Source organism: Oncorhynchus mykiss, chromosome 5 (genome assembly GCF_013265735.2).
Source record: "Oncorhynchus mykiss isolate Arlee chromosome 5, USDA_OmykA_1.1, whole genome shotgun sequence".
In the NCBI taxonomy this organism is placed as follows: Eukaryota; Metazoa; Chordata; class Actinopteri; order Salmoniformes; family Salmonidae; genus Oncorhynchus; species Oncorhynchus mykiss.
Genome location: NC_048569.1, coordinates 89,450,367 through 89,477,232, shown reverse-complemented (window position 1 = coordinate 89,477,232; position 26,866 = coordinate 89,450,367). Strand labels below are relative to the sequence as shown.

General features: G+C 42.4%; 2 protein-coding genes across 18 annotated transcripts in view; both read left to right on the top strand.

Annotated features, from left to right (window-relative positions):
* The window catches only part of pde4dip (phosphodiesterase 4D interacting protein), a 142,481-nt gene extending 131,419 nt beyond the window's left edge, over positions 1-11,062 (top strand). For 9 of the 10 annotated variants that reach the window (XM_036978715.1, XM_036978716.1, XM_036978718.1 and 6 more), the window contains 9 exons: positions 44-163; positions 1,589-1,778; positions 1,867-2,111; positions 2,358-2,635; positions 3,714-3,857; positions 4,089-4,224; positions 6,656-6,702; positions 7,054-7,138; positions 9,572-11,062. In XM_036978715.1, coding sequence (XP_036834610.1) covers positions 44-163; positions 1,589-1,778; positions 1,867-2,111; positions 2,358-2,635; positions 3,714-3,857; positions 4,089-4,224; positions 6,656-6,702; positions 7,054-7,138; positions 9,572-9,753 — 1,427 coding nt within the window. In that variant the 3' untranslated portion in view covers positions 9,754-11,062. The remainder of the gene's footprint in view (positions 1-43; positions 164-1,588; positions 1,779-1,866; positions 2,112-2,357; positions 2,636-3,713; positions 3,858-4,088; positions 4,225-6,655; positions 6,703-7,053; positions 7,139-9,571) is intronic. The other variant, XM_036978713.1, reaches the window with a different exon arrangement.
* A 173-nt stretch (positions 11,063-11,235) lies between these two features.
* The window catches only part of mast2 (microtubule associated serine/threonine kinase 2), a 314,266-nt gene continuing 298,635 nt past the window's right edge, over positions 11,236-26,866 (top strand). For 5 of the 8 annotated variants that reach the window (XR_005051887.1, XM_036978703.1, XM_036978700.1 and 2 more), the window contains exon 1: positions 11,237-12,338. Coding sequence is in view for 7 of the 8 variants with exons in the window: in XM_036978703.1 (XP_036834598.1) it covers positions 12,264-12,338 (75 nt within the window). In the remaining variant the exon portion in view is untranslated. Of the gene's footprint in view, positions 12,339-26,866 lie in introns of all 8 variants that reach the window. The other 3 variants (XM_036978708.1, XM_036978699.1, XM_036978701.1) reach the window with 2 other exon arrangements.

Below are 26,866 nucleotides of genomic sequence, written 5' to 3'. Positions count from 1 at the left end.
TTCCTCCTTCTCCTCTTCCTGTTTCTCTTTTCCTCTTCCTCAGGTGCTCCCACCAACATCTACATCCAGGGCTTGGACTCTGTCAGTCAGTTGTCCAGTGAGATCAGAGTTCTGAAAGTGGAGAACCTCAGCCTGCAGGACCGACTCCAACAGGCCAGCAGAGGTAACCAACCGCCTGGCTCCGAGTACTCTCCAAACTGTCTAATATACTACCCAACATACTATCAATTCTGCTCTATAGCCCATTCTGTAGAGCGTTGTTCTTGCAATCCCAAGATAATGGCCACTCGTATGTAAAATGTAAGTCACTTTGGATAAATGTGTTTGCTAAATGACATACTGTATATTACATTGAGAAGAGAATGATGATTGGCTGACAGCCGTGGGTGGTATATCAGACCATATACCACGGATATGTCAAAAAACATTTTTTTACTTCTCTAATTACGTTGGTAACCAGTTTATAATAGCAATAAGGCACCTCAGGGGTTCTGTGGTATATGGCTAATATACCATGGCTCAAGGCAGTATCAAGGCACTCCGCGTTGCGTCGTGCATATGAACAACCGTTAGCTGTGTTATATTGGCCGTATACCACACCTCCTCGGGCCTTATTGCTTAATTATACAATGGGTGGGTCTAATCCTGAGTGCTGATTGGTTAAAACCGCATTCCAACTGGTGGCTATACCACAGGCTAAATCTATGACGTTAAAATGCCTACAGTATTTACCCTGTTCCATCTGACTGCGCAAGCCACTGTCTCATCAGCCCAATCCACTGTCTCATCAGCCCAAGCCACTGTCTCATCAGCCCAATCCACTGTCTCATCAGCCCAAGCCACTGTCTCATCAGCCCAAGCCACTGTCTCATCAGCCCAATCCACTGTCTCATCAGCCCAAGCCACTGTCTCATCAGCCCAAGCCACTGTCTCATCAGCCCAAGCCACTGTCTCATCAGCCCAAGCCACTGTCTCATCAGCCCAATCCACTGTCTCATCAGCCCAATCCACTGTCTCATCAGCCCAATCCACTGTCTCATCAGCCCAATCCACTGTCTCATCAGCCCAATCCACTGTCTCATCAGCCCAAGCCACTGTCTCATCAGCCCAAGCCACTGTCTCATCAGCCCAATCCACTGTCTCATCAGCCCAATCCACTGTCTCATCAGCCCAAGCCACTGTCTCATCAGCCCAAGCCACTGTCTCATCAGCCCAAGCCACTGTCTCATCAGCCCAATCCACTGTCTCATCAGCCCAATCCACTGTCTCATCAGCCCAAGCCACTGTCTCATCAGCCCGGCAATTTATGGACTTGATCTCCACTATAAAAAGCATCTAGACATCATCTCACATTTCTTTTAATGTTTCAAATTCCATCTTCAGCTGTTGCATAGTAATGAATGTGTCGGGTTGAGACAGACAGGCAGGCAGCTTTTCTCAGCCAGTCAAAATCATGAATTTGCATATTTTTTTTATGGATATATACAAAGAAATCTAAATATAAAACAGAAAATGAAGTGCAGCTAGTTTTCCGTCTTTCCAGCTTCATTTCTGTCTTTATTTGAGTTCCTCTGTACTCTTCCCCCAGACGGGAGTAAGGAGGCGGAGCAGCTGCGCGAGGCGGTGCTGTTGGGGCGTGCCCGTGTGAAGGAGGCGGAGTTAGAGACTGAGCGGTGGGCGGAACAGGGCAGGAAGCTGCACACGCAGACACAGGCTCAGACCCTGGAGATCACTCAGCTGAAACAGGACAGGCAGAACAACCAGGAGACCATCAACAGGTAGGAGGAGTGTTTGTGTGTCTGTGTGCATCTCGGTTGAGTGATTACTGTTTTGTTACATGTGTGTAACTGTGTTGTGTGTGTCTAGGTTGCAGCACGATGTGAATGTCCTGCAGCAGCAGTTGTGTGAGAGCCGTGGCCTGGCCCACTCTCTACAGTATGACCTCCAGATATGCCACAGAGGGTGTGGCGTCCCCAAGAACATGAACACAAGTGAGAGGTCACACTCAGAGGAGTCTGCACCCTTTAACCCCAGGGACCTGCATGTTCAGCTAGGGCAGCAGTTGACGTCTGGGACACGCCTTCCTGGAGCCAGGATACAGCTCTTCCATGGTGAGAGAGCGCCACCAAGGAAAGCATTCTGGGATAGGGTGTTACATGTTACCACTGATTCTACTACATTTACACAGAACTTTGTAAGGATGTGTCTGAAATTGCACCCTATTTCCTATATAGTGCACTACTTTTGCCCAGAGCCAAGGACAAACGTTGTGCACTTTATGGTCAATAGGAAGCAATGCCATTTGAGATTTACCCGTAACTAACACTCATTCCCCAATCTTCCTTTCCCACTCACAGACCCTGCTCTCTCTACCCCTGTCCGAGACACTGGACTCTTCAGCCCTTCTTCCCCTCTCTCCCTCACACTGGAACCCCGGGAGGTTGACTTTTCTCTCGAGGGCCAGGCTCCAGACGGCTCCTTCGCCAACCGGAATGGCCACCATGTTGTGGGCCACGTGGATGACTTCAGTGCCCTGCAGCAGCAGATCCTGGAGGGGCGCGTCCTCATTGGCAAGATGGAGGTTGCCCTCCGGGCCACCGCCAACCACACCCTGCTGGAGCTCAGCCCGGACAAGGTGAGAGGTCAGGGGTCAGTTAGCCCAGGGGTTTTGAAACCTATCCTTGGGGACCCCCAGCTGTTCCATGTAACTACCGTTCAAAAGTTTGGGGTCACTTAGAAATGTCCTTGTTTTTGAAAGAAAAACACATTTTTAGTCCATTAAAATGACATCAAATTGATCAGAAATACAGTGTAGACATTGTTAATGTTGTAAATGACTATTGTAGCTGGAAACGTCTACAATAGTCAATGTCAACAGTGAAGAGGTGACTCCGGGATGCTGGCCTTCTAGGCAGAGTTCCTCTGTCCAGTGTCTGTGTTCTGTTGCCCATCTTAATCTTTTATTTTTGTTGGCCCGTCTGAGATATGGCTTTTTCTTTGCAACTCTGCCTAGAAGGCCAGCATCCCAGAGTCGCCTCTTGACTGTTGACGTTGAGACTGGTGTTTTGTGGGCACTATTTAATGAAGCTGCCAGTTGAGGACTTGTGAGGCATCTGTTTCTCAAACTAAACAGTCTAATGTACTTGTCCTCTTGCTCAGTTGTGCACCGGGGCCTCCCACTCCTCTTTCTATTCTGGTTAGAGTCAGTTTGCGCTGTTCTGTGAAGGGAGTAGTACACAGCTTTGTGTGAGATTTTCAGTTTCTTGGCAATTTCTCGCATGGAATATCTTTCATTTCTCAGAACAAGAATAGCGCAACAGTTTTCAGCTGTGCTAACATAATTGCAAAAGGGTTTTCTAATGATCATTTATCCTTTTAAAATTATAAACTTGGATTAGCTAACACAACGTGTCATTGGAACACAGGAGTGATGGTTGCTGATAATGGACCTCTTTACGCCTATGTAGATATTCCATTAAAAAAACAGCTGTTTCCAGCTACAATAGTCATTTACAACATTAACAATGTCTACACTGTATTTCTGATCAACTTGATATTTTAATGGCCAAAGAAATGTGCTTTTATTTAAAAAATAAGGACATTTGAAAGTGACCCCAAACCTTTGAACGGGAGTGTATATGAACTCTTCTACAGCCAGCACAACTGATTCAACTTGTCAACTAATCATCTCTCTCTCTCTCTGTGTGTGCCAGCCTGTGGACCCTGGCTGTGTGAGGAGTCTGCTGACCTGCTCTACAACCCTGAGGAAGATCCTCGAGGATGCCAGCTCCCTGCTCAGAATGTTCTGGAGGGCAGCATTGCCCAATAGTGAGGGGTCCACTCAGAGCACCAAGACGGTCAGAATCTTATTTTCTTTGTTTGTAAGAGTTAAATGAAGGGTATTTCATTATGCTGTTAGCGTGTCATGTGTGTCACTGTTCATGTTTGAGAGCATGTCTGTATGCTTTAGTGGGGATTTCTGTTCATGGGTTTGTCACTAGGTGGACTCCCTGTAACCTCACTGCTCTTTACAGGTGTGTAGATTTCTGAAGTGTGACAGTGTGTTTTATGTGTGTGTGTGTGTCCAGGAGCTGTCTCTAAAGGAGGTCCACACCATGCGTCAGCGGATCTCAGAGCAGGAGGAGGCTCTAAAGGACGCCATGGAGAGACTGAAAAGCTCCAACCGCACCAAAGACAGTATGGAACACTTCATCGTCAGTCAACGTGAGTGACTCCTACCTCTCTCCCCCTCTTGGTCCTATATCTCTTTTACCTCTCCCCTTCCTCCCCTCCCTCTTCTGTGTTCTTCTTTCTCTCCCCCTGTCCTATCTTCTCCTTATATCATATTTCTCTCTGTTTCTCTGTTTCTCTGTTTCTCTTTTGTCTGTTTCTCTGTTTCCCTCTGTCTATGTTTCTCTCTGTCTGTCTCTCTGTTTTTCTGTTTCTCTGTTTCTCTGTTTCCCTCTGTCTATGTTTCTCTCTGTCTGTCTCTCTGTTTTTCTGTTTCTCTCTGTCTGTTTCTCTGTTTCTCTCTGTTTTTCTCTGTTTTTGTCTTTCTCTGTCTTTCTCTGTCTTTCTCTCTCTCTTTCTCTCTGTCTTTCTCTCTGTTTCTCTCTGTCTGTTTCTCTGTTTTTCTGTTTCTCTGTTTCTCTGTTTCCCTCTGTCTGTTTCTCTGTTTCTCTCTGTTTTTCTCTGTTTTTGTCTTTCTCTCTTTCTTTCTCTGTCTTTCTCTCTCTCTTTCTCTCTGTCTTTCTCTCTGTTTCTCTCTGTCTGTCTCTCTGTTTTTCTGTTTCTCTGTTTCTCTGTTTCCCTCTGTCTATGTTTCTCTCTGTCTCTTTGTTTCTCTCTGTCTGTTTCTCTGTTTCTGTCTGTCTGTCTGTCTCTGTCTGTCTGTCTCTGTGTGTCTGTCTGTCTCTGTCTGTTTCTCTCTGTCTGTTTCTCTCTGTCTGTTTCTCTCTGTCTGTTTCTCTCTGTCTTTCTCTCTGTTTCTCTCTGTCTGTTTCTCTGTTTCTCTGTTTCTCTTTGTTTCTCTCTCTCTTTGTTTCTCTCTGTCTCTTTGTTTCTCTCTGTCAATGTTTCTCTGTTTCTGTCTGTCTGTCTGTCTCTGTCTGTCTGTCTCTGTGTGTCTGTCTGTCTCTGTCTGTTTCTCTCTGTCTGTTTCTCTCTGTCTGTTTCTCTCTGTCTGTTTCTCTCTGTCTGTTTCTCTGTTTCTCTGTTTCTCTTTGTTTCTCTCTCTCTTTGTTTCTCTCTGTCTCTTTGTTTCTCTCTGTCTGTTTCTCTGTTTCTGTCTGTCTGTCTGTCTCTGTCTGTCTGTCTCTGTGTGTCTGTCTGTCTCTGTCTGTTTCTCTCTGTCTGTTTCTCTCTGTCTGTTTCTCTCTGTCTGTTTCTCTCTGTCTGTCTGTCTGTCTCTGTGTGTCTGTCTGTTTCTGTCTGTTTCTCTCTGTCTGTTTCTCACTGTCTGTCTGTCTCTGTGTGTCTGTCTGTCTCTGTCTGTTTCTCTCTGTCTATGTCTCTCTGTTTCTCTCTTTCTGTTTCTCTCTGTCTGTTTCTCTCTGTCTGTCTGTCTCTGTCTGTCTGTCTGTCTGTCTCTGTCTGTTTCTCTGCCTGTCTGCCTGTCTGCCTGTCTCTGCCTGTTTCTGCCTGTCTGCCTGTCTGCCTGTCTCTGCCTGTCTCTGCCTGTCTCTGCCTGTCTCTCTCTGTCTCTCTCTGTTTCCCTATGTTTCTCTCTATCTATGTCTGTCTGTCTGTTTCTCTCTCTGTTTCTCTCTCTGTTTCTCTCTCTGTTTATCTCTGTCTGTTTCTCTCTGTCTGTTTCTCTCTGTCTGTGTTTATTTGTTTCTCTCTGTCTGTTTCTCTCTGTCTGTTTCTGTTTCTCTCTGTCTGTTTCTCTCTGTCTGTGTTTATTTGTTTCTCTGTCTGTTTCTCTCTGTATGTTTCTGTCTGTCTGTTTCTGTCTGTCTGTTTCTGTCTGTCTGTTTCTCTCTGTCTGTTTCTCTCTGTCTGTTTCTGTCTGTCTGTTTCTGTCTGTCTGTTTCTCTCTGTCTGTTTATCTCTGTCTGTTTATCTCTGTCTGTTTCTGTCTGTCTGTTTCTGTCTGTCTGTTTCTGTCTGTCTGTTTCTCTCTGTCTGTTTCTCTCTGTCTGTTTCTGTCTGTCTGTTTCTGTTTCTCTCCGTCTATGTTTCTCTGTCTGTTTCTCTCTGTCTGTTTCTCTCTGTCTGTTTCTGTCTGTCTGTTTCTGTCTGTCTGTTTCTCTCTGTCTGTTTCTCTCTGTCTGTTTCTCTCTGTCTGTTTCTCTCTGTCTGTTTCTGTCTGTCTGTTTCTGTTTCTCTCCGTCTATGTTTCTCTGTCTGTTTCTCTCTCTGTTTCCCTCTGTCTGTTTCCCTCTGTCTGTTTCCCTCTGTCTGTTTCTCTGTTTCTCTCTGTCTATGTTTCTCTCTGTCTATGTCTCTCTTTGTCTATGTCTCTATATGTTTCTCTCTGTCTCTCTATCTCGTGTGTGTGTGTGTGTGTGTGTGTGTGTGTGTGTGTCCTTCAGCACCGATTGTGTGAGGGCCTTGGGAATGAATTACTTTTGTGTTTGTGTGTTGTGTGTGTTGAAGTGATGGGTGATAGTCACAGATTAATCACAACAGTTGTGTTTCTGATTGTTTACAGTGTCAAGAACAAAGGATGTCTTGAAGAAGGCACGGACAAATTTAGAGGTGAGCTCACCCTTTTTGCAGGATCTGACTTATTGATTTCTTCTCACACCCTCTAGAACTCACCACCCTCTAGAACCCACCACCCTCTAGAACTCTCACCCCTCTAGAACTCTCACCCCTCTAGAACTCTCCACCCTCTAGAACTCTCCACCCTCTAGAACTCTCCACCCTCTAGAACTCTCCAGCCTCTTAATGCTCTTAATCTACTTAAGAAAAATCCCTGTTAGGTATTCCGTCTCCTTTACCCCTTCCTCTCTCACCCGGCCTCCTCTCTCACATGCACTCTCTATATTTGTCTCTCTATCTACCTCTATTTCGCTCCATCTCTCGCTCTTCCTTGAGTTATTCCAGGAGAACGAGCAGAGAATGTCCTCCCTTGGCCTCACTTCTTTCCCCTCCTCCTCTTCCTCTTCCTCCCATCCCTGGGTTGGTAAAGGTATGACTCCCTGGCATGCTGTGCCTGTCAGTGTGCCTGTATCAGCATCCAGTAATCCACCCTGCCTATCTTTAAAGGCCCAAATGCAGCTGTTTTTATCTCAACATCAAATTGTTTCTGAATAACAATGGTGTACCTTACTATAATTGTTTTCCATTTAAATGGTCAACAACAAAAAATCTTTCTCAATCATTAATTTTGCTACCTGTCTGGGAGTGGTCTGAATAAGAGGCCTAATTGGAGGGGTCTATTGGGAGGGATATGTAACCTGAAAATGACCTGTTATTGGCAGCGAGGTTTGGAACTGTCTTTGTTATTTGTATATAAACTTATACAGCCTGGTGATGTCACCAGGCGAGCCAAAACTCCACTCTAGAAAACACAGGAAAAGTGAATTTTGACGGCACTGGGCCTTTAACCAGCTTCCTTCATAGAAGGAGGCCTACTAGCATTAAACAGCAGTGCATGATCCCCTCTTTGACGCAGTCACTTGGTTAAACATGTTTATTTTCTAACACCATTGTACATATAACATTTTCTATCACCTACTTATTGGGATCATACTTGTTGTAGGCCTACCATCAGCAGATTTTAGTGACCCTACTTGAGTGTGTGTGTGTGTGTGTTAAATTGACTCTGTTTAGGTTAGAGTGGAAATAAATAAGCATGTGAAGACAATTTGAGGTAATCATTGATGGAGTATTTTCATTGTCTTATGTCAGAACGCAATGAATCCACATGACATAAGTCATGACATTACATAGTAACATGAATATATACTATATATACAGTACCAATCAAAAGTTTGGACACACCTACTCATTCAAGGGTTTTTCTTTATTTTTACTATTTTCTACATTTCAGAATAGTAGTGAAGACATCAAAACTATGAAATAACACATGGAATCATGTAGTAACCAAAAAAGTATTAAACAAATCAAGATGTATTTTTATATTTGAGATTCTTCAAAGTAGCCCCCCTTTGCCTTGATGACAGCTTTGCACACTCTTGGCATTCTCTCAACCAGCTTCATGATCATCACCTTCTCTGTGTCTCACAAAGACATTCTCTCAACCAGCTTCATGATCATCACCTTCTCTGCGTCTCACAAAGACATTCTCTCAACCAGCTTCATGATCATCACCTTCTCTGCGTCTCACAAAGACATTCTCTCAACCAGCTTCACGATCATCACCTTCTCTGCGTCTCACAAAGACATTCTCTCAACCAGCTTCACGATCATCACCTTCTCTGTGTCTCACAAAGACATTCTCTCAACCAGCTTCACGATCATCACCTTCTCTGTGTCTCACAAAGACATTCTCTCAACCAGCTTCACGATCATCACCTTCTCTGTGTCTCACAAAGACATTCTCTCAACCAGCGTCACGATCATCACCTTCTCTGTGTCTCACAAAGACATTCTCTCAACCAGCGTCACGATCATCACCTTCTCTGTGTCTCACAAAGACATTCTCTCAACCAGCGTCACGATCATCACCTTCTCTGTGTCTCACAAAGACATTCTCTCAACCAGCTTCATGATCATCACATTCTCTGTGTCTCACAAAGACACGGAGGTTGGAGCCAAAAATCTCAAATTTGGACTCATCAGACCAAAGAACAGATTTCCACCAGTCTAATGTCCATTGTTCGTGTTTCTTGGCCCAAGCAAGTCTCTTCTTCTTATTGGTGTCCTTTAGTAGTGGTTTCTTTGCAGCAATTTGACAATGAAGGGCTGTTGATGTTGAGATGTGTCTGTTACTTGAACACTGAAGCATTTATTTGGCTGCAATTTCTGAGGCTGGTGAGACTAATGAACTTATCCTGTGCAGCAGAGGAAAATCTGGGTCTACCTTTCCTGTGGTGGTCCTCATGAGAGCCAGTTTCATCATAGCGCTTGATGGTTTTTGTAAACTTTAAAAGTTCTTGAAATATTCCGGATTGACTGACTTTCATGCCTTAAATGAATGATGAACTGTCGTTTCTCTTTGCTTTATTTGAGCTGTTCTTGCCATAATATGGACTCTGTATTTTACCAAATAGGGCTATCTTCTGTATACCACCTCTACCTTTTCACAATACAACTGATTGGCTCAAACGCATTAAGAAGGAAAGAAATTCCTCAAATTTACTTTCAACAATGCACACCTGTTAATTGAAATGCATTCCAGGTGACTACCTCATGACGCTTGTTGAGAGAATGCCAAGAGTGTGCAAAGCTGTCATCAAGGCAAAGGGTGGCTACTTTGAAGAATCTCAAATATAAAATATATTTTGATTTGTTTAGAACTTTTTTACAATGTAGAAAATAGTCCAAATAAAGATAAACCCATGAATGAGTAGGTGTGTCCAAACTGTTGACTGGTTCTGTACATTTCCTGTAAGAATGCTGACCCGTCCATCCTCTTTTGCCTCTTCCTTCCTCCCAGGTGAAAACCCAAGAGGCTTCTGTGAGCTCACCCAGTCTGCTGGTTGGGGTATCGTGAAACCCCACATACAGGCTACATCACCCAGGACCCCTACGGTCCTGTGGCCTAATACCCAGGGTCTGACGTACCGCGTTCCCTACAGGCAGCTTCTTTGTGATGCACCAGCTCCAAGTTCCTCCTAATACTGGGAGAAAGGATACTTCCTGTTGAAACATGGGACATAATCTCAGGTTTCTGGTTAAATAGGGAGAACACTTTAGTTGAGGGGAGACTGTCTGATAGTCAGTAGGGGTTCAGCCAGGTGCTCTCTGTGATGCTGTTGTATGCCAAGCAGAACAGTGGTTAATGAATGTTGACGACTGTCTTATGTCAGGTGTTATGTATAGCTTATGTAGGTGTTACGAAGGTACCTCAACTGAAGTGTTTCCCCTATTTTACCTGAGACATATATTATGTTTTGAGCTCTATATGAAACCTCTTCAAGGATCCTATGACAATCAACCTTGAACAAGCCAGGAATAGAGGCTTTTAAAAAGCCAAACAAGACTAAAGTGCTTCCTTTTCGCTTCTAACAAGGCAAGTTTGTAAGTGTGTGTATGTGTAAAGTAGTTGCATGTTGTTTGAGGGAAAAAAAAGCCATATTTATAGATGTTAGATACCTTGTTTGTTTCGTACGATACTTATTCTGCCATTGAAATGGTCTGTTACTGATGTCACAAGATGTAAACACTATTCAGATTTTAAAGATCCTATGGATGGGTTGACCCTAGAACTGTCTTCCTGCTGAACTGCTAGAACCTGTAACCATACTAAAGATGTGAAGATTGTTCCCAGCTTTAAATCTAGTCTCTCGACCTAAGTCCTTAAAGCAGGCGGCATACTGCTGCCAGCTGCAATACATTCAACCTGCTGATGTATTCCAATGACCTATTTAAGAAAGTGACATGAGCATTTGGTGCTTTGTCCAAAATAAGTTGTAAATGTTACATTTTTGATTTTAACAGAATTGCCTCCGAGGCTAATGGACCACACAATGTTTTTTAATCCAAATTTGTAAAGTTGTTTTAATTTGGGCTAACATTTAAACCCTTCTAAGACAAAAAAAAAAAAAGTCAATATTATTTTGATTCAACTTTTTTTTCTTTCTGTTGTAGTAACCATAGATGTTATTTTCTATTAACAAAATCTGTGACAATCATCAGCAGGATATGTGAAAACTTGGTTTCTTACACTGAGATATGCAAAGCTGTATCTGTATAAGATAGTACATCTTACTGTATGTACATAATGGCAGGGGTGTACATTAAAACAGCTTTCTTTTGTGTCAGGAAGAGGGGGGTCTGGTGTCAAGGTCAGGGGCTTCATTTATTTTTTATGCATGTGTTATATATCAAATCCAGTTTTATTTGTTGAATTCCGTGAAATGCTTACTTTACAAGCCCTTGTTGTTTTAGGGAGAAGCTTTTCAATAAAACGGGACTAAAAGATTAATTATGTTTGTTCTTGGAAGATTTCTATACATGTTGAAAACATATCTCCACGTTTTTTTTTCTACACACAGTCATTTGAAGTGCTCAAGTTAGAACATTTACCCATTTTAACCACGAGATGGCAGCAGACACCAGACACCTTCGCTCATCTACACGAGTCTCATGCCATGCGCTGCATGTTTATATTCAGTGCGTGCACCTTGTCTAGTTTACATATGGAAATCTGATTACAGGTCAGATTTAAATTACTTTCGAATGTATTGAATTTTGGCAACTTGAAGACATGCTGAACCTAGATCAGTGGTATCGGAGCAGGAGGCACTGCAGTTGAAACGTGAGAGGAGATTCAGGAAGCGAATCGTGACTGCACAGTCTGCACACAGTCACAGATCACCAAATCAACAGCTCACACCGGTGACGATGGAAGAAGACTGACAATTTGAAAGAGAGGGCGAGGACAACCGATCGAGAGACATTCGTGAATAATAATACAATTGACTTTCCATTAAAAGCTGGATGGAAGAAACTTCGAACATTTCTGCTACGTCACCTTGTCAAGAAAAAATGCTTAGTGTTACAATGACAAGGTGTCTTTTGCAGGTAACGTTAGCTAGCTACGAAGCTGGCTTAGCTCGAGTCTAGCTAACCATCCATCCAGGTCTGTCTGATAGCGAAGTCACCGGGGTGCGTGGAGTTTGGACACATTTAATATCGTTTTTGGTGTACTGGTAATTGTACGAGCTCGCCTTTCATTTTTGTTCGCTCGATACCCTTGCTAGTTAGGTTTTCTCAGCTAGCTAGCTAGCCTGTAAGCTACATAAAGGTGGCGCGTAAAATGCGGTAGCCAGGAAAAAGACAACCACGTTAACTAGAGAGCTAGCTAGCTTGTAACTACAGCAACCAAGCGACTGACAACCTGTCAACATAGTTGTGACATTACTTCAGTTGCCGAGGATCATTTAGTCTGTTTGTGCCAACAAGTTAATTTGAACGGGGATGTATTTCTACGGTCGGATTTGACACCAGTTGGACTTGCTGAACACATCACAGCAACAGCAGCAGATATGAACTTCAAGTTTCCAAAGGAAATGCGAGGAAGACGTCAATACAGTTAGCTGGCTAGCCTAGCATAAATTAGCTAAGCAGAGTCAGATATCTGTGAAACACATTTATTTTTGTCATATTTTTTTCCACGTGAGAAAATGAAGAGAACCGAAAATAAAAACAAAAAACCAATTCCGGACCAGCACGGAAGCGGGACAGGGGCGAAAGATGTGGTGAGTTGTCATGACATGAGTGTTCTTCAGTAGCCTAGACCTGCTAGCTACAATACAGTAACCCTAGCTAAAAGACAGGTTTGGGTCCCACGAATGTAACCCAGCTAGGTCTCTATCTTTTATAGATGCAGAAATCAAGAACTGTGATTTTACTGGGTATTACTTAGTCGGTGGTTGATTGTACTGAATACACGTCAAACTGATTGATTGACATGCTATTTTCTGATTTGTTTTCGCAATGCCTATTCATTGGTTGCTGATTGGTCCTTGCACGAATCTCTTAGGAATTATATGTAATACTGTATACTTCCTCATCTGTCCAACCTGCGTCAAGTCAGGTCACCTGCTGCACTGCATGACCTCACTCATCCTACTTTCAATCTATCTAAACACTGACTTAATCTGAGACATTTCAGAATGGAGTGAAAGAGAGTGCACACACACAGCACAGGGTTGATAAGAAGGGCAGAGGTCAAGGAGCACTTGATTTGGGATTATGTTGTTGAGGCATGTTTTAGTCCCACTGAGGGAGCAGGTGGTGTCATTTCATCTGCTCTGCTAGTTCACTGCCCCAGGGAGCAGCACCATACCATAACCACTAACCAGATCAGGGCCAGTATTCATAAAGCCTCTCATCTGTTTTGCATTTTCAGATCATAATGAATAGACTGGGTAATTAGATCAGTACTCCTAAGATGCTTTCCCAAGCACTCCCGTTATTCATGTCAGTACTGTATGTACGCTCTCTGCAAGATGATATGACTAGAGGAGGAGGGGAGCTAACATGCCAGTTGTTTTTGGGAGAATTATCTGGTAGGGAGCACCACAGTGTTTGGCCTTTAGGGTAAATGGGATAGGATTTGAATTTCAAATATTACGGCTAGAACATCGTTGGCGTTCAGAAAAATAATGCACACGGTCAGGATCAGCATTCCCAGTAATGTTGATTTCAGTGCTGCTCAACAACAACTGACTCTCAATATTTGATGTCTCACTCATATTTCATAATCAATAAACCCTCATATAAAATTGGCCCTCTGGAACATAAAGACCTGCAGTAGTTTATTGCTGTTGAAGTATGTTCTCGTAACTAGAAAGTTGGCATTGATTGAGTGATAGGTGGTGTAATATATTGCTCCACCCACTCTCTGGTGATATTGATGTCATAAAAGGTCATCTGCTCTGATGCTCCACATTTCTTTTCACAAATGGTTTTGCTTTCAGCAGCATTTTGGAGAGCGAAGCTTTGCACTGTGTCCTCATTTATAAGCACCTATGAGAAAAATCTGGAGTATTTTCTAACCAGATTAGTGTGTTGGGAGGGAGGCAGTTTGATCTCAACTGGGGGAGTTGCTTTATGATATTGTGGAATGCTAGACATAAATGTTTATGTGCTCATTGCTGGCAGTTTTATGTAGTTTTGGTTGGAAGCAAATGGGTGTGCTGTTCACACAGTAGTATACACATTCAGTGCACACAGGAACCTTTCCCTCTGCAGTCAGTCTTTGACACTTTGATGTCCAGAACTGTGGGTTATAATGATGTCACTGTCAGGTGACACTTCTAAGGTGGTCTGAGGTCTCTGGCCCTGACACAGTTGGCAGACACACATCCTCTTCAAACAAAGGATTAACTAAATCCAACCTTACCTTGGGATTTGTGTGACTGTATTACCACCCTTGTCCTTCTTCCTAGTTACTGTTTAATGAAGGGCTGCGGTTTATTGTCTCCATATTGTGCAGTGGGTTCAGTGTTCTGCTGTTGAACTCCTTTGGTCCAGCCCAGGTTTACTGGCCTTATTGACATGGTATATTTAAGCAGTAAAAAACACAGCACGGCACGGCCCAGTAAAACAACTGTATCACAGTAGCGCTTCACTGTGATCCAGATGATCTATTGCACCAGTGTTACAAGACAGCATTGCTTACTCCTACTGTGGTGTTTGATCTTGTGTTTTCAAATTGACACAATGAGCCATGAATGGGCCTCATTTTCTCTGGTTGATCTGGGCCTCTGGTTGATCTGGGCCTCTGGTTGATCTGGGCCTCTGGTTGATCTGGGCCTCTGGTTGATCTGGGCCTGGGTCTCAAGGAGTGTGTGTTGGAACAGTAGTAGAGCAGTAACTTTTGGACACCTGAACTAGGGTAATGTCTTCGGGTAATTAACAACCGTAAATTACTCCTGCTTCAGTGTGACAGTAAGAACAGAAACAGAGGCTGATTTTTTTTTTTTTGCAAAGCGAATTAGCCCATATTGATGACTGAAATGACTGAAATCTGCAGGGATTATGAATGCTGCACATTGCGGTGTTGTACATTTGTTTTTCTTATATGGTGAAAGGAGGGGAGATATGCCAAGGGGCTTTTTCACACAGGCTCTTCAGTGCTCTAAATGTCTCAATGCCCTGAGAACATATAGCCTAGCCTTAGAAGACAGAGTCTCATGATAAGCAGGTCAGAGCTGCGGAAGCAAAATAACTTTAGTTGTCTCTTCATTGCATTGGTCTCAGTCTGTGTTCCTTGTTGAAATAAAGGTTTGATAATTGTGTATGTGGCTGTAAACAAACACAATCCTGTATTGAGTATGTCTGAATGGTGTTTCAAGGCATAGGTGGTGGACCGGGCTTTTTATACTGTGTCCCTTACATTTTTATGTATTTAACAAGGCAAGTCAGTTAAGAACAAATTCCTATTTACAACGACGGCCTAACCTGGACGATGCTGGGCCAATTGTGCGCTGCCCTATGGGACACCCAATCACGGCCAGTTGTGATACAGCCTGGAATCCAACCAGCGCCTGTAGTGATGCCTCTAGCACTGAGATACAGTGCCTTAGATCGCTGTGCCACTCGGGAGCCCTTTGACTATATAAACTAGTGACCCGCAGTGTTTGTCATTATACCCTGATGAAGACAGCTTGTCTGTTAAAGTTGGTTATTCAATTATTTCATCTGAGTGTGCAGCTCTCCTTTTCTTTTTCAAATATATACATGCAACAATTTAAATGATTTCACTGAGTTACAGTTCATATACGCCCACCCACTGGGGAGCCAGTCCCAGCCAATCGGAATGAGTTTTTCCCCACAAATGGGATTTATTGCAGACAAAAATGTTTCATCAGCTTTCCGAGTGGCTGGCCTCAGACAATCACACAGGTGAAGAAGCCGGATGTGGAGGTCCTGGGCTGGTATTGTTGTGATGCCGGTTGGACGTATTGCCAAATTATCTAAAAAGACGTTGGAGGCGGCTTATGGTAGAGAAATGAACATTAAATTCTCTGGCAACAGCTCTGTTGGACATTCCCGCAGTCAGCATGCCAATTGCATGCTCCCTCAACTTGAGATGTCTGTGACATTGTGTTGTGTGACAAAACGGCACATTTTAGTGGTCTTTTATTGTCCCCCGCACAAGGTGCACCTGTGTAATGATCATGCTGTTCAATCAGATTTTTATATGCCACACCCGTCAGGTGGATGGATTATCTTGGCATTGGAGATATTCTCACTAACAGGGATGTAAACAAATTTGTGCTAAACATTTAAGAGAAATAAGCCTTTTGTGCATATGGAAAGTTTCAGGGATCTTTTATTTCAGATCATGGAATCAACATGTTACATGTTGCGTTTATATTTTTGTTAATTGTAGATCCATGTCCATTTTCTCTGTGAAATGGTATTAGACTACCTTCAAGAGCTAAGACAGGATTCCGTTGGCCCCAACACACAGCCAGGACAGATGGCTGGGATGTACACTGGCAGCAAACAATGTTATATAAACTGTTTTTTTTTTTATCCAAATCGGATTTTCATAGTTATGTAGCTTTAAAAACATTGTTTGATCAACATTACCTAATTTGACGACTCGTTCAGCAAAGAGGCTTTGGGATTGGTTAGATAATATGAAGCTACAGGGAGATTAGCCAAGCACTGGATGTTTTCATACAGAACAAATCAGTCTCTATCTGATTGTAGTAATCTATGCTGTAATGGGCCATGCATGCCCCTTATTCACCGACTGAAGGGTTCATGTGTAGTTATAACTAACTAGTGATTATGATTGATTGATTGTTTTTTATAAGAAGTTTAATGCTAGCTAGCAACTTACCTTGGCTTCTATTGCATTCGCGTAACAGTCAGTCTCCTCGTGGAGTGCAACGAGAGGCAGGTCGTTTGAGCATTGGACTAGTTACCTGTAAGGTTGCAAGATTGTATCCCCCGAGCTGACAAGGTGAAAATCTGTCCTTCTGCCCCTGAACAAGGCAGTTAACCCACCGTTCCTAGGCAGTCATTGAAAATAAGAATGTGTTCTTAACTAACTTGCCTAGTTAAATAAAGGTGTGTGTATATATATATATATATATATATATATAGTTAAGAACACATTCTTATTATATATATATATATATATATATATATATATATATATATATATATATATATATACACACCTTTATTTAACTAGGCAAGTTAGTTAAGAACACATTCTTATTATATATATATATATATATAATAAGAATGTGTTCTTAACTAACTTGCCTAGTTAAATAAAGGTGTGTATGTGTATATATATATATATATATATATATATATTAAAACAAAATCGGCGCCCAAAAATACAGATTTCTGATTGTTATGAAAACTTGAAATCGGCCCTAATTAATCGGCCATTCCGATTAATCGGTCGACCTCTAGTAGCTTGCCCTTATTGTATAGAATGGCCATACTTCACACGGAGTGGAAACTTTTACTGATAAATCTTTTAAATTATTCCAGATTTTGAGTTGAGTTGGATACAGGTGAAGAAGAAAACAGTGAAATGTTTTTCTCAAAGTGCTTTGCTCCAACTCAGCAGCACAGTACCAATAGCGGCTTGTTATTGCTCCATACCGTTGAGTTTGCAACTGTTGTTAAAAACAAGTTCAAGTCAATGACCTTTTAATGTTTTGTTTTGAATTTCACAATACATCCGTTGATGTTGTCTATTATCTTCCCTTTATGGTTTAACACAATTGATCCATTTCAATTTGATCACAGCTCCAGCTATTTTAACCAAGGGGCATCAACTGTTAGGTCCTCAGTGCCAACATATTCTATTATTGTATTTTGCTAGTCCTATGCTATGCTTCATGGCCTATATCTGCCTTTTGTTTTTGCAGTGAGTGGGTAACACTCCCTCCTGTACTTTAGAGCCATCTTCCTTTCCTCAGGTCTCTGTTACTCTGGTATAGGTCAGGGCATCATGATGTCTCTGACTGACTGACTGTAGCCTGAGGCTCCTCCCTGCTCTGCTCTCCTGGTCATTAGAGATCTCTTAGGTTATCCATAAACCAACAGCAGTAGCTTCTCTCTTTTCTCTCTGACGCTGGTCTAGCAGACCAAGGCCAGATATGACATAGGCTCTACCAGGCCTGTTTAACTGGTAGCCCCCCCCCCCCCCCCTCCCCTTCCATGAGTCATGGATGAGTAACTGACTGACTGACTGCCACTGAGGAGCTATTGCTCTGGAATAGCCATGGCGGGCCCCCAGCTGCAGGTCCCAGTGCTGCCAGGCTGCCCAGGCAAACAGACTGGGGGTGATTAATCCAGAACCAGGGGTTAATGTCCCCATAAAGGGGTCCTGGGAGTGAGATGAGAGAGGGGGTGCAGCTGCAAGGGGCGAAGAATAATTATTATTACTACCTCATTATGCAGAATTATGAGTTAGATGGCTGCCATCTGTCACAGAAGACAGGCAAGTGTTGGCAAGGAGAGGCTGGCATCCATTTTCATCATACAGGGATCAGTGCATTAGAACAAGTCCCTCTCTGACAGGTACTGTCAGCTCTTGCCTTTCTCAGATGTTTTTCTTCTCCAGATAAATGTGATGGAAAGAAAAACTAAATAAAAGTACACCCCAGCCTAGGGCTGTGGCGGTCAAGCAAATAACTGTCGGTCTCACGGTAATTGACCTTTAATTAACTAACATAAACACATTTAGTATCTCCTGGCTTCCACACACAGCCTACAAGCCATTTTTAAAAAGTCTAATGAATCCGTGTAATATAGCCTACACCTTCACAATAAATCCATTATTTATGTTAGACAGGTCTACTGAAGCATGATGTGAAGGAAAGGTAGTCTTATTTCAGAAGAACAGAATAGCATCCCCTGAGTTGTTCTTCTGTTAGGTCCTGATGTGGCTATGCCAAATGGCTGTGGGCTACACTCATTCATTTAGCAGACAAGATTTGCTTATAATTCTGTGGAATTTCTTTATTTTATAATATGAAGAATACAATTTTACGAAGCAGAATAAAATATAAATATTTTCTCAATGATTTGACGGAGTGGGCATACTATTCTGTGTTGAGCGGTTAACAAATAAATAGGTACTACTATATGCTTAAGTTATTAATGTAACTTTAGTTCTACAAACGTTGGGCTATATGTTTGGATTTTTAATACATTGTAAGGCTGCATAATTAGACTGATGATGATTTTGAAAAAAGTTCCTTAAAACCTCTCTGGGATATGTGGGACGGTAGCGTCCCACCCCGCCAACAGCCAGTGAAAGTGCAACAAAGAAATCTAAATTAAAATTCCTCAAGCATACAAGTATTTTACACCATTTTAAAGATAACATTCTCGTTAATCCAGCCACAGTGTCTGATTTAAAAAATGCTTTACAGCGAAAGCACCACAAACGATTGTTCGGTCACCACCAACTCACAGAAAAACCCAGCCATTTTTCCAGCCAAAGAGAGGAGTCACAAAAAGCACAAATATAGATAAAATGAATCACTAACCTTTGATGATCTTCATCAGATGACACTCATAGGACTTCATGTTACACAATACATGTGTGTTTTGTTCGCTAAAGTGCATATTTATATAAAGAAATCACATTTTACATTGGCGCAGTACGTTCAGTAGTTCTAAAACATGCAGTGATTGTGCAGAGAGCCACATCAATATACAGAAATACTCATTATAAATGTTGATGAAAATACAAGTGTTATACATGGAATTAGAGATATCCTTCTCCTTAATGCAACCGCTGTGTCAGATTTTAAAAAAACTTTACGGAAAAAGCAAACCATGAAATAATCTAAGTTATTGTGTAGTCAACGTTAGTCAGAAATAGCATTATAAATATTCACTTACCTTTGATCTTCATCAGAATGCACTCCCAGGAATCCCAGTTCCATGATAAATGTTTGATTTGTTCGATAATGTCCATAATTTATGTCCAAATAGCTTCTTTTGTTAGCGCGTTTGGTAAACAAATCCAAATGTGCGTTCAGGTCCAGCTGAACGTTGGACGGAAAGTTAAAAAAGTTATATTACAGCCCGTAGAAACTTGTCAAACTAAGTATAGAATCAATCTTTAGGATGTTTTTATCATAAATGTTCAATAATGTTCCAACCGGAGAATTCCATTGTCTGTAGAAAAGCAATCCGAATCTCCTCTCACTCACATGGTTCTCCGTCACATGATCGGGTCTTTCTGACAGGCTACAAATGAAGACGGACACATCGGGGACTCAACTGTGTGCGTCCTTATCCAATTCCGAATTGCATATTAAAGATATTGGAACTGTCCACATTTACTTTTTGTCAGCCAACAAGATGAGTAGGCCTAACGAATAGCAAAAGCACTAGCCTATGTCAATCTACTATCCCCCATAGTACAAAAGTCGACCTATTCTGTGCGAGAAATAAAAATACCAAACATAGCCTGGGATGGTAATGGGATGCAATAGATCCCAAATTATTATAAACCACTAGCATCTCAAAAACGTTTTTACGCAATATGGCTGACGGAACAGATCGGAACGTTTAGCTTAAAATGTTGATAGCCTAATAGTTTATTTCTATATATTATAAGCGTAGCAATGCGCACATGGTAGTATAAGCGCGAATGTTCCATTATCCGGGAAAACACCATTATCAAAGTGACCATAAATGTGATTATGTATGTAATGCTTTTATTATAAAGGTGCATTTTTATGGTTAAAATGATCTTCCCCAAACTTCCCTGAGGCTCACACGCTGCTTATAAATGCCAGTTAGGCTCTACACCCCTTGTAAAGCAGATTAATGTGCTTAATTTTAAGACGTCATTTGGCCACATTAGTTGTGATACAAACCTTATCAAAACATATAGGCCTATGGGCTATGCTACATGAGGTGTGTGACTATGATTCAATTGCATAGCCTATAGAAATGTTGCTCAACATGAGCTCATGGGCTCTCATGGAGGATTTTGATTAGATTTTTGAACACATTTGCATTGATGTCAGAGTGATTTGGAGGGACAATAGAGTGCTGAGTACCAGGCAGTTAGCAGGTTTGGTTGGCTACTAATGACCAGCAGCAGCATCAGAGCTTGGAGAAACCTAATTACCGTGACTAGAAAGGTAATGTGGAATTTGTCTGCTTTCATCACTCATGACCGCGGGTTTGGCGGTAATACGGTCACCGCAACAACCCTACCCAACCCCACCCCATACCCCATACTCTTGTCTTTGATGAAACTGCAATTCTCCCTCAATGTCAGCAAGACAAAGGAGCTGATCGTGCACTACATGGATGGGAGGGCCGAGCACGCCCTCATCCACATTGGCTGTAGTGGAGGGGGTCGAGAGCTTCAAGTTCCTCGGTGTCCACATAAGTAAGGAATTGTCATGGTCCACACATATCAACAATCAATCAATCAAATTTATTTTATATAGCCCTTCGTACATCAGCTGATATCTCAAAGTGCTGTACAGAAACCCAGCCTAAAACCCCAAACAGCAAGCAATGCAGGTGAAGAAGCACGGTGGCTAGGAAAAACTCCCTAGAAAGGCCAAAACCTAGGAAGAAACCTAGAGAGGAACCAGGCTATGTGGGGTGGCCAGTCCTCTTCTGGCTGTGCCGGGTGGAGATTATAACAAAACATGGTCAAGATGTTCAAATGTTCATAAATGACCAGCATGGTCGAATAATAATAAGGCAGAATAGTTGAAACTGGAGCAGCAGCACAGTCAGGTGGACTGGGGACAGCAAAGAGTCATCATGTCAGGTATTCCTGGTGCATGGTCCTAGGGCTCAGGTCCTCCGAGAGAGAGAAAGAAAGAGAGAATTAGAGAGAGCATATGTGGGATGGCCAGTCCTCTTCTGGCTGTGCCGGGTGGAGATTATAACAGAACATGGCCAAGATGTTCAAATGTTCATAAATGATCAGCATGGTTGAATAATAATAAGGCAGAACAGTTGAAACTGGAGCAGCAGCACAGCCAGGTGGACTGGGGACAGCAAGGAGTCATCATGTCAGGTAGTCCTGGGGCATGGTCCTAGGGCTCAGGTCCTCCGAGAGAGAGAAAGAGAGAAGGAGAGAATTAGAGAACGCACACTTAGATTCACACAGGACACCGAATAGGACAGGAGAAGTACTCCAGATATAACAAACTGACCCTAGCCCCCCGACACATAAACTACTGCAGCATAAATACTGGAGGCTGAGACAGGAGGGGTCAGGAGACACTGTGGCCCACTCCGAGGACACCCCCGGACAGGGCCAAACAGGAAGGATATAACCCCACCCACTTTGCCAAAGCACAGCCCCCACACCACTAGAGGGATATCTTCAACCACCAACATACCATCCTGAGACAAGGCTGAGTATAGCCCACAAAGACCTCCGCCACGGCACAACCCAAGGGGGGGGCGCCAACCCAGACAGGATGACCACATCAGTGACTCAACCCACTCAGGTGACGCACCCCCTCCAGGGACGGCATGAGAGAGCCCCAGTAAAGCCAGTGACTCAGCCCCTGTAATAGGGTTAGAGGCAGAGAATCCCAGTGGAAAGAGGGGAACCGGCCAGGCAGAGACAGCAAGGGTGGTTCGTTGCTCCAGAGCCTTTCCGTTCACCCTCCCACTCCTGGGCCAGACTACACTCAATCATATGACCCACTGAAGAGATGAGTCTTCAGTAGAGACTTAAAGGTTGAGACCGAGTTTGCGTCTCTGACATGGGTAGGCAGACCGTTCCATAAAAATGGAGCTCTATAGGAGAAAGCCCTGCCTCCAGCTGTTTGCTTAAAAATTCTAGGGACAATTAGGAGGCCTGCGTCTTGTGACCGTAGCGTACGTGTAGGTATGTACGGCAGGACCAAATCACAGAGATAGATAGGAGCAAGCCCATGTAATGCTTTGTAGGTTAGCAGTAAAACCTTGAAATCAGCCCTTGCTTTGACAGGAAGCCAGTGTAGAGAGGCTAGCACTGGAGTAATATGATCAAATTTTTTGGTTCTAGTCAGGATTCTAGCAGCCGTATTTAGCACTAACTGAAGTTTATTTAGTGCTTTATCCGGGTAGCCGGAGAGTAGAGCATTGCAGTAGTCTAACCTGGAAGTGACAAAAGCATGGATTAATTTTTCTGCATATTTTTTGGACAGAAAGTTCCTGATTTTTGCAATGTTACGTAGATGGAAAAAAGCTGTCCTTGAAATGGTCTTGATATGTTCTTCAAAAGAGAGATCAGGGTCCAGAGTAACGCCGAGGTCCTTCACAGTTTTATTTGAGACGACTGTACAACCATTAAGATTAATTGTCAGATTCAACAGAAGATCTCTTTGTTTCTTGGGACCTAGAACAAGCATCTCTGTTTTGTCCGAGTTTAAAAGTAGAAAGTTTGCAGCCATCCACTTCCTTATGTCTGAAACACATTCTTCTAGCAAGGGCAATTTTGGGGCTTCACCATGTTTAATTGAAATGTACAGCTGTGTGTCATCCGCATAGCAGTGAAAGTTAACATTATGTTTTCGAATAACATCCCCAAGAGGTAAAATATATAGTGAAAACAATAGTGGTCCTAAAACGGAACCTTGAGGAACACCGAAATTTACAGTTGATTTGTCAGAGGACAGACCATTCATAGAGACAAACTGATATCTTTCCGACAGATAAGATCTAAACCAGGCCAGAACTTGTCCGTGTAGACCAATTTGGGTTTCCAATCTCTCCAAAAGAATGTGGTGATCGATGGTATCAAAAGCAGCACTAAGGTCTAGGAGCACGAGGACAGATGCAGAGCCTCGGTCCGATGCCATTAAAATGTAATTTACCACCTTCACAAGTGCCGTCTCAGTGCTATGATGGGGTCTAAAACCAGACTGAAGCATTTCGTATACATTGTTTGTCTTCAGGAAGGCAGTGAGTTGTTGCGCAACAGCCTTTTCTAAAATTTTTGAGAGGAATGGAAGATTCGATATAGGCCGATAGTTTTTTATATTTTCTGGGTCAAGGTTTGGCTTTTTCAAGAGAGGCTTTATTACTGCCACTTTTAGTGAGTTTGGTACACATCCGGTGGATAGAGAGCCGTTTATTATGTTCAACATAGGAGGGCCAAGCACAGGAAGCAGCTCTTTCAGTAGTTTAGTTGGAATAGGGTCCAGTATGCAGCTTGAAGGTTTAGAGGCCATGATTATTTTCATCATTGTGTCAAGAGATATAGTACTAAAACACTTGAGTGTCTCTCTTGATCCTAGGTCCTGGCAGAGTTGTGCAGACTCAGGACAACTGAGCTTTGAAGGAATACGCAGATTTAAGGAAGAGTCCGTAATTTGCTTTCTAATAATCATAATCTTTTCCTCAAAGAAGTTCATGAATTTATCACTGCTAAAGTGAAAGTCATCCTCTCTTGGGGAATGCTGCTTTTTAGTTAGCTTTGCGACAGTATCAAAAAGGAATTTCGGATTGTTCTTATTTTCCTCAATTAAGTTAGAAAAATAGGATGATCGAGCAGCAGTAAGGGCTCTTCGGTACTGCACAGTACTGTCTTTCCAAGCTAGTCGGAAGACTTCCAGTTTGGTGTGTCGCCATTTCCGTTCCAATTTTCTGGAAGCTTGCTTCAGAGCTCGGGTATTTTCTGTGTACCAGGGAGCTAGTTTCTTATGAGAAATGTTTTTAGTTTTTAGGGGTGCAACTGCATCTAGGGTATTGCGCAAGGTTAAGTTGAGTTCCTCAGTTAGGTGGTTAACTGATTTTTGTCCTCTGGCGTCCTTGGGTAGACAGAGGGAATCTGGAAGGACATCAAGGAATCTTTGTGTTGTCTGTGAATTTATAGCACGACTTTTGATGATCCTTGGTTGGGGTCTGAGCAGATTATTTGTTGCAATTGCAAACGTAATAAAATGGTGGTCCGATAGTCCAGGATTATGAGGAAAAACATTAAGATCCACAACATTTATTCCATGGGACAAAACTAGGTCCAGCGTATGACTGTGACAGTGAGTGGGTCCAGAGACATGTTGGACAAAACCCACTGAGTCGATGATGGCTCCGAAAGCCTTTTGGAGTGGGTCTGTGGACTTTTCCATGTGAATATTAAAGTCACCAAAGATTAGAATATTATCCGCTATGACTACAAGGTCCGATAGGAATTCAGGTAACTCAGTGAGGAACGCTGTATATGGCCCAGGAGGCCTGTAAACAGTAGCTATAAAAAGTGATTGAGTAGGCTGCATAGATTTCATGACTAGAAGCTCAAAAGACGAAAACGTCATTTTTTTTTTTTTTTTGTAAATTGAAATTTGCTATCGTAAATGTTAGCAACACCTCCGCCTTTGCGGGATGCACGGGGGATATGGTCACTAGTGTAGCCAGGAGGTGAGGCCTCATTTAACACAGTAAATTCATCAGGCTTAAGCCATGTTTCAGTCAGGCCAATCACATCAAGATTATGATCAGTGATTAGTTCATTGACTATAATTGCCTTTGAAGTAAGGGATCTAACATTAAGTAGCCCTATTTTGAGATGTGAGGTATCATGATCTCTTTCAATAATGACAGGACAGTCATCAACACAGTTGTGAAGAGGGCGCGACAACGCCTCTTCCCCCTCAGGAGGCTGAAAAGATTTGGCATGGGCCCTCGGATTCTCAAAAAGTTCTACAGCTGCACCATTAAGAGCATCTTGACTGACTGCTTCACCGCTTGGTATGGCAACTGCTTGGCATCCGAATGCAAGGCGCCACAGAGGGTAGTTAGTGCGTACAGCCCAGTAAGTCACTGGTGCCGAGCTCCCTGCCATCCAAGGTGGTGTCGGAGGAAGGCTCTAAAAATTGTCTTTAGACTCCAGCCACCCAAGATCATAGACTTTTCTCTGCTACCACACGGTCTGCGGTACCGTTGCAACAGTTTCTATCCCCAAGCCATAAGACTGATAAGTAGTTAGTCCGGGTAGCTGTTAGTTAAATAGTTAACCATCTGCTTTGACCCTTTTTGAGTCATCACATACACTGCTGTTACTGTTTATTATCTATCCTGTTGCCTAGTGACATTTACAGTACCAGTCAAAAGTTTGGACACCTACTCATTCAAGGGCTTCTCTTTATTTTTACAATTGTCTTTACATTGTAGAATAATAGTGATTACATCAGCACTATGAAATAACACATACAGAATCATGAATTTGAGATTCTTCAAAGTAGCCACCCAAAGTAGATCACAGCTTTGCATACTCTTGGCATTCTCTCAACCAGCTTCATGAGGTAGTCACCTGGATTTCAATGAACAGGTGTGCCTTGTTAAAAGTTACTTTGCCAATCAGTTGTATTGTGACATGGTAGGGGTGGTATACAGAAGATAGCCCTATTTGGTAAAAGACCAAGTCCATATTATGGCAAGAACAGCTCAAATAAGCAAAGAAAAATGACAGTCCATCATTACTTTAAGACATGAAGGTCAGTCAATGCGGAACATTTCAAGAACTTTTGAATGTTTCTTCATCCCGCTCGATGTCCTTTCCTACCGCTCTGCTAAAAAAACGCTCCACGCTTACAGGAAAAAAAAACTCCCTCTCCAAATTTGCTTCATTAATTAAAAAAAAAAAATCACAATTTAACCAACACCCATCAATTTCTGTGACTACCTGGACCTACCAATTGTTTAAGTATTGAAACCAAACCACATGATCTGAATAAAAACTATTTGAATAAACATGAAAAGGTGACTGTAAGAAGCTAACATCATTTCAAAGAGGCTACATGTCATATTTAACAGCATATAAACACTCTCAATAGGCTACATGTCATATTGAACAGCATATAAACACTCAATAGGTCAGGAGCCAGACAGGGAGCCTAAGAAGGAAGAAACATTTTTTTTAATCTATATTATTTCAAGGCTATAGCATACAAATACATTGTGAAGCATTTGTGAGACACAATAGGCTGGTAGGGACACAAAGCATTTAAACATTTTGTTGTAGTAAATCATTATAGTCTATAAATTGTGCAAATAGGCTGTGACTTACTTAGAATTAAATACAAAATAAACTAAAAATGACTTATTAGTGTCTTTTTCAATACATAAAAAAATACAAAATAATTTTTAGATACAGAAGTTTGGCCAGTCTATGGGTTCAGGCTCATGGGATGGAGCCTGGAGAGCAGGTCAGCAGCGCAGAATATCCTCTCCACACTGGCAGAGCCACTGGGGATGCTAAACACACTTTTGGCTACTCTTGCCAGGCTGGGCAGAGTTGTTTTTTCTATAGGTA